The sequence below is a fragment of the Paramisgurnus dabryanus genome, chromosome 13 (genome assembly GCF_030506205.2).
Source record: "Paramisgurnus dabryanus chromosome 13, PD_genome_1.1, whole genome shotgun sequence".
Classification (NCBI taxonomy): Eukaryota; Metazoa; Chordata; class Actinopteri; order Cypriniformes; family Cobitidae; genus Paramisgurnus; species Paramisgurnus dabryanus.
In genome coordinates, this window is record NC_133349.1 from 20,717,543 (window position 1) to 20,725,609 (window position 8,067).

Genomic DNA, 8,067 nt, shown 5'->3' on the forward strand with positions numbered 1-8,067 from the left:
ATTTTGTTGCTTGTGTGCAAGCTGTGTGACTATTTTTATAGACACTTGTGAAGTACAATTTTTGTCATTTTTATAGGCTACTTGTACATAGACCTATAAAACACTTCCAGAAGAAACTCTCAATGAAATATCATTGGTATGTAGCTCCTCTGCTGTACAGTGTGCTGGCATTTCTTTCTGTTTTGCTTTAGCATCATGCTGTGGACTGATAGTTAGAGCTCTTTGCTCTGGAATTTGCATACAGTGTATTGAAATTTGTTCTTTGATTTGGTTTTTGTCTTATGGACCAGCCCTGTATCTACAAAACAAAAGCAAAAGCGTGTAGACGTAGGGTAAGATTAGAAGTCACAGAATAAATTGAACATCACATGTACATCTAATGTACTATCTACACAAACATGTTTTGACATAGACTGGTTTCTCAACTTCTGGTTCCTGAGTCATGTAGGTAGTCACAACACGTGCATTGTCTTTATAAATAGAGCTGATACCTCATGATCATTTTAAGTACAGCAGGATTTCCTTTGACATTTAGAGGTGTATTACTATCTGCAAGTTGAGCTCCAATTGTTTTTTAATAATTTGTCTTTATATATATTATGTGCAATAATGAAGATTCAAGAGTTTATTTTTATCTATTTTAATAATATTTGGTAAATGTAAAAAAATACAAATACACATTAAACACAGTAATGCCTCTTTTCTTTTTGTATGGATTTATTGCAGTTTTTGCATTATACAGAGCAAAGTAAAAAATAATGGTTTTAGGCTTAGTCATTTTACAAAATTATGAATTTGTCCATAGTTTTCTTCTCATTCTTATTTTAAAGTGCATTCAAAGCAAAAGAGATATCAAGACATCGTAGGAAAAGTAATAAATATGTCTGTTTATGTGAGCAGCCACCCAGACCATTATTCAAAGTTTTCTATGCATAATAAGTCTACTACAAAATGCTGTCTCACTCACTACTCTTGACATATATGGTAAAGCAATTTGGCTTACTGTTCTTGAAGAAGAACCGAGACTCAGCTCGAGGTCTAAACTAACCACACTGACTGGACTAGTTTTCAGTTTCACAGATATAACAGACAGTACACAAACCTGGCCTTCTGTCATTAGGAGGATCTCGTTCTTGAGCTTGCCCCCAAAAGGGGTCATTTTTTGTTTAATGAAATGGTGAAAATTTGATAAACTCTTGATACTTAACATGCATGTTCCAAACAGTACACATACTGTAAAATTTGAGATTGGACATATGTAATTATTATGTAGTTACAAAAAAATGTAATTATCCGCCTATAGAAGCATCTCTAGCCATAATCTCCCTAAATTCTTACCAACATTATTGTACATTTTCAAATAGGCACACAATAATACAAACACATCTTTTTCAGTTTCAAAAATTACTTCCTCTGTTGCATTCACACTCACAAAACTTTATCAAGTTTCCAACTTAAATAGTATATTACTGCCATCTAGTGTTTAATATTTTTAACACATTCTAGTTTATTTATGGTCTTTTTAATCTCTGTTGGGGCTGTGTGAGTGCATTGTTCATGCTTATTTTTTCTGGCATACTTCAAATAAACTTCTATGTGTATTTCAGATCTTAGCACGATTTCAGCAGTTGCAGCTGGTGTTTACTTTAGATATTCAGTTTGAAGAGTTTTCCAGTGTGCATTATACATCTCAAAGTTTCTTCTAGCACACATGTTCAAGTAGCATTCATTTTCTGCCATTCATTTTCAGGGGGGTTTTTTTTGGCCGCAAATTTGTGTTACATTTTCATTGCATTTTAACAAAGGGAAACAAATAAATCCAGTGCCACAATGAAATGCAAAGCTGAAAGTTTAAGAGCAGGATTCAACATTCAATACTACATATTTGGGACTGAATGCAATTATCTCTGCTTTTTGCAAAAAAATTGGGTCTTTCTGAAGAAACCTTTCCATATATGAGAGGTGATAAAAAGAGAACATAGGAAGAATTTTCTTTTTTAATCAGGGGGGCTGTTCTTTCATTTGATATATTGTATGTTTATACATAAATACATACATACATACTGTATATAAAAATCCGATCCTACCTCCTTCAAAATATGGGTTAACAGGTTTAAACTTAATTGGTTATACGCAATACAGCCAAAACATTGATCGATAGCAGACTAAGGTTAGAAACTGTTCCAGTGAAAAGAAACTGAAAGCATGCAGCACATTAAAATTAAGATGGGGAAATTCCGTTTTTCTCACACAGTGTTGCCAAACTGTTTGCAAAGTCCCTAAAGGGCCGTTCACACTTTAACAATAACCATAATGTTAACAATATTACTATATTAGTGTACAATCATTTTAACTATATTAGTGTCCATTAGTGTCCGCATAATTGCTTAATGCAAATTTGCATGTTAATTTTTTGCCGCCCTACTGAGAAGCCTGTTTTTAGCTGGTTATAGTCTGATGTATGCCTAAACCACTTTTCTTTTAAAACATGTACTATCAAAAAATAATATTACCATACATTGGCACAAGACAACTGCACTCAGCTCTTGGTGGTGAACTGAGCAGAATACAGCAGAATTTGTTCTTGTGACAATACACTGAATTATCAAACCATGAAAAATGTTGCACCATAAAACAACAAGTGACATACAATTAATAAATTAATATAATAATAATACTGTACTGTCATTTCAACCCTGCAAGCCACTTCTCAATTTTTTTCTCATTAAACTTTGCATCCTTTTGCCAGTCGGCATGCCAGCGCAGATTACTTATGACCTCAGAGTAATGTTCCCCAAGGCTTTGCATCCAATCTAGAAACTGTTGCTTGTTGTACTGTTGAACTGCTTTTGATACAGAAGGGTAGTCAACAATCACACGCAACTGCTTGTCCAAGGTCTGGCACACATCAGGGAAAAGTGCCGCTACATTCCTCAATTCTGATTCATCTTTGGACAAATCTATGTGGAGAGTAACAGAGTCATTAAAACATTATTGTAGGGGATCTCAAAAATGTAAGATCGAAGCTAAATCTAAATCTCCTGACTGGAGACTACACACACTACTGTATACAATGGTCAATATATGTACCCTTTAAAAAGGTCATAATATGTACCATATGTATACATTTGTTACCAATATGTGAGTAATATGATCTCTTTGTTTTGAAAGGGTACTGCCCCAGTGACAGCTGGGGTGCAAAGTTTGACCATTGTTTCTAACAGTGTACAGTAATTTCATCTGATAAGCACCAGTACAGAGCACAGATGTACAATTATATATCTTACAGAAAATGATCATAGGAAGAAACTCACTAAAGAGCTGTGGGGGAACAGTCAGGCCATCTGAATATGTGATGTACTTCCACTCAGCTATCCTCAGCATGTATGTCGATGCATTAGCATTGCAACCATGATATTCACTGAGCACCCACCCAGGATGAGCCTCAGCTGACCGACCGCTGACCACAGACACCAGAGGAACCAGCGAGTGTCCACTGAGACCACCTGGCTTTGAAACACCAGCAAGATCTAACAAACAAAAACAAGAGCAGATGGAAAGTCATGTTTTAAAGGATTTGACCGTATATAATTCTCATTACTGTAATTCAGACACGATACATTATTTTTTAATACATTTATAAATACATATATTTGTTGTAATCCCTTATGTTCATTAATTTTCATCATAATATTTTGCATTAAAGTACATTTAATTTTTTTAATTTTGGGGTGAAATATGATCCAGATAAATTTTGTCACCCAAAGAGGACCTACCCCAAAACTACTCTACAGTACTATAAATGACAAAAATAATGTTTCCTACCAAGCACAGTTGGATATATGTCCACTAGTGAGACAGGTAAGCTAACTTCAAAGCCAGACTTTATTCCAGGGCCCATTATGAGATAAGGGACATGAGAGCTCCCCTCAAACATGGACATTTTGTAGAACTGCCTGTGTTCCATGGCTAGATCTCCATGATCGGAGGTGAACAGAATGACTGTGCTCTTTAATAAGCCAGTGTCTCTGACAGCAGCGATCACCTCACCTATAGATGGAACGACACAGTGTTATAATATCCCAACCATTTATTGACAAAACAACATACAGTACATTAAACCAAATCTCCTCACCTAACATGCTGTCTGTTTCAGCACACATGGCATAGTAAAAAGCTCGTATGTTTCTGATCTCTTGGTCTGTGAAGTTGCCGCTGCAGTTTTTGGTAAAGGTGGAATAGTAATCCACAGGGTGCATATCTTTAAACTGTAACCATTTCGGCACAGTCACATGCTCATAAGAAACCTTTGAAAGAAGCCACAATCATTGTTGTTATTATTAACATTACATGCTGCGTATGGTTGTTTTTGCTCCGAGCTATGATGTTTTTATGATCATTGTGTTGATTGACAAGTCTTCATATTCTGATGATATATGAATTCAGTGGCAGCTGGTGACTTCTTTATCAAGGCCACACAATATGAAGCTCGTCAAAAGGTTCGCCACTGGCGTAAGTTTAGCTGAGGCAGTTTTGTCAATAATGTTAAATGTTTTCTTGGTTTGCTTTGTTTAGGATGAGTGGTAGCTCACTATCATTTAAACAGACATGCAGTGCAGCGGGTCGCCATAAACAGAGCTGTTTCTGAGCAAAAAATTGTGTTGTTTTATACAACCCTTTAACAAAAAAAATATTTTTTCTGCTCACATTACATCAAGCAATGCAACCTACCTTGTCAAGCCAATATGGAGAGGTGCGGAAGGTGGAGCCTCCAGCTGTGGGCCCTAGGGAGTCTGTGCGGTAGGGGTGAGGAAGATTTAACCCCAGATATAATGCAAATGGCTGGGAGAGAGATGTAGCTGTGTGTTTGATCCAGTGGGCTGCAGCATCAGTTATGTTCCAATCTTTAGTCATGACCCTGTTTGTGGACATATCACCCACCAGGTCTATGACTGGACGACCCTCTTGTCTCAATAAAAATGGCACATCTCTGGTCCAGGCCTCCACACGATTACTTAAAAACAAGTCATAATTTAGTACGAAATTTCGAATGTTTGATTTTCTGTCATGTGGGTATTGACTTGAAAAATACTTTATATTTTACAATTTATAAACACTTTTTTCAAATTTAATCAAGTGTTAATAAATTATTATCTTATTTTGATCTTCACTAGATGCTGGAATGGCATAAAGAAAGAAAGATAGACAGTTTTAGGACAGAGAAAGTATAAAAAATAAATTTAGCTCCAAGCAGCTAGTACAGAGTCAAGCCGAGCAAGAGACACATTTAAAGCGTAACTAAACCCCTGGTCAGAGCCTGACTCCACCCACAGCCAATATTTGAAAAACGCAAGAAAAGTGGGCAGATCCCAACGGAGATAGAGGGGATGAACTAAGCTCGTACCAAGTGTGTGGTTAGATCGTAACAAGGGCGGGGTAACTTTGAACCTGCTTACGTCACGAGTCATTTTTTGGACCCAACATCCAATAGGAAAATTAAACTGCAGTAGCCATCGTTCAACCTGAAGAGGGCAGCACTCAGACGTTTTTACACCATCTATTGTAGTATTAAAACACTTTATATCCAAATGTCAAAAAACTGACTAAAATCAATGAACAGCACTAATAAAGCATCATTCTTACAGATCATTAACCAAAAAAAGTTGGTTTAGGGTTTAGTTACTCTTTAAAATCACTTACAACTATATAAAATGTTGTATAATTTTTTACCAGTAGGTGTCCCTGTCACCAAATTTTATGATACAATCAAGATGCTGTGTCAATGACACATGTAAAGTAATACATGACATGTTTATACACCAAAGCATAGCAGAGATACAGCCTATAATGCTTTTTGGCATCATGCTTGCCATAGGGGCGATCACTTAGGGCGTAATGTCAAGTGAAAACATTTAATTATTTTTGTTCAAATAGATTTTTCTATCAAATGTTACAACCCTCTATCTGTCACAATTAACCCCACTCATTGGGTAACTTTTACACTTCATGAAGTTTATTTAACTAAGTTCGGGAGGAGCATGGTCATGTGATCCAACCAATCAGTGCAAAGAGGTGCCTATAAATGGCAGTCCCTCACCTCTGTCCCGTGACAGATTTTTTGCAGCATCCCTCCTCCACCCCACCAACTCACTCTCATCTATATTAATTTATCACAGTTAAAGAGAGAGGAGTACTCTGGGTTCGGGCTAAAATTCCGAGCTCGGAGCCCTCTCCTCGGACAGAACGCCAAATATGCTTTATCTCATTCCCTATCGATTACATGTTAATGCGAACTTGTGAATGTGGTTGCATCTGTCTCAAGTGTTTATTTTTAGCAAACATATGTGTGTTCATTGGAATTCACACATCGTGCCCCACTATCCATTATTCACTATAAATTCAAACCTTTTTAGGTGTGGCTTAAAGGGACCCTCCACTTTTTTGAAAATATGCTCATTTTCCAGCAATTTTCCAGTTAAACATTTGATTTTTGTGGTCTGGTGGTACCACTTTTAGCATAGCTTAGCACAATCCATTGAATCTGATTAGACCATTAGCTTCGCGCAAAAAAATAACCAAAGAGTTTGGATTTTTTTCCTATTTAAAACTTGACTCTGTAGTTACATTGTGTACTAAGACCGATGGGTATATTAAAAGTTGCGATTTTCTAGGGAGATATAGCTAGGAACTATACTCTCATTCTGGTGTAATAATCAAGGATTTAGCCGAAAAAAGTCCCCTTAGTAACTTTCAATGGCAGGGGACTTTTTTCAGGCGCTGCGTAATGTCATTGAGCCTCCTGCAACCAGGTCTTAGTAGTACACGATGTCACTACAGAAGAGTCAAGTTTTAAATTTTTTAAGTTTTTAGCGCAATGCTAATGGTCTAATCAGATTCAATGGATTGTGCTAAGCTATGCTTAAAGTGCTAGCGCCAGACCTGGAGATCAGCTGAATGGATTCTAAAAATTGTCAAAATCTAATATTTAACTCTAGGGGAGCTGGAAAATGAGTATATTTTAAAAAAGTGGAGTGTCCCTTTAAGTTTCTAAATAGTTTTTGCAAAGGTTTTTAAGAAAGTACTTTAATATCTCTTAAGGTCACCTGACAGAGTGACCTCCTGATGTGTAATCCAATTTCCCCATGGCATGAGTATGATAACCTCTCTTTTGTAATTGATCCATCCATGTAGTAGCATTGTGATCAAGACATTTATAGTTGTTCCAGGCCTGAGTTAAATGAACAAACTGTCCACTCCACATAGCTGTCAACAGAAACATATTTCATTAAGCTTTTCAATAGCTGTTTAATCTAGGAACACAAATAATATCTGTATAAAAAAGTATTTTACCTGCTCTTGAAGGACAGCAGATGGGTGAATTGGTGTAACAATTGAGAAAAACACTACCCATTCCCCTCATATAGTTGATGTAAGGCAGTTGTACAACTTTATTGCCTGGGTGAAAACTTAACCTCCCATCCTTTAGAGAAATGAAAAAAACAGAGACTGCCATAAGAGGGTAAGACAGGGTGCTTACTGTGTTTAAAACACGGCAGTTTGTTGAGTTATAAATACTGGAAATTTAATTTTACTAATGAAATTGTACATTTTTGTAAACTGTCATTATAAAAAGTAATTTCATTTTAATGACATCTATGCAAAATGATTTAGGCTACTTACAAATGCATCAGCCATAATCATGATTATGTTTAATCGGTCCTGTGATGTCACATTCAGAAACATGCAGTGAGCGTTTATGTGAAGCATCAGCGTTACTAAAACGCTGAAAATGTGCATGATTCTGCATGAAGAATCTTCAAAATCCAAAAACGACGTTTAAATACGAAAGTTTGTAAATATGTCGAATAATTGACTGCTTTCTTCAAGCAGCAGGATGTTCACTAGCATGTTAATAACAAGTTAAGTTACAGAAAATAGAAGACTGTGGCTATAAACGTGTTGTATTCTATCCTTACTGAAAGCAACAGAAATCTCAACTTTCTTCCGTAAACAATGAGGTTCACCTACTGCCACCTGCTGGACAACGGCGTCATCTATAAACAGTAG

General features: G+C 36.3%; 1 protein-coding gene across 1 annotated transcript; it reads right to left on the reverse strand.

Moving 5' to 3' along the window:
* Positions 1–1,979: 1,979 nt before the first annotated feature.
* arsk (arylsulfatase family, member K) lies at positions 1,980–8,017 on the reverse strand. Its single transcript, XM_065245859.2, has 8 exons — positions 7,681–8,017; positions 7,351–7,480; positions 7,104–7,263; positions 4,732–5,014; positions 4,136–4,307; positions 3,826–4,050; positions 3,315–3,530; positions 1,980–2,960 (listed from the first exon to the last, which is right to left on the reverse strand). Exons 1-8 carry the CDS (start codon positions 7,795–7,797, stop codon positions 2,686–2,688), a joined length of 1,578 nt encoding a protein of 525 aa, XP_065101931.2. The 5' UTR covers positions 7,798–8,017; the 3' UTR covers positions 1,980–2,685.
* Between the last annotated feature and the right edge of the window lie 50 nt (positions 8,018–8,067).

Excerpts from the sequence above, each read along its gene's own strand:
- arsk (XM_065245859.2), bottom strand. The coding sequence starts at position 7,797 with ATGCACATTTTCAGCGTTTTAGTAACGCTGATGCTTCACATAAACGCT. Across the intron at positions 7,264-7,350 it reads CTGCTGTCCTTCAAGAGCAG|CTATGTGGAGTGGACAGTTT; the intron begins GTAAAATACTTT and ends TTCTGTTGACAG. Across the intron at positions 4,051-4,135 it reads TGAAACAGACAGCATGTTAG|GTGAGGTGATCGCTGCTGTC; the intron begins GTGAGGAGATTT and ends TTCCATCTATAG.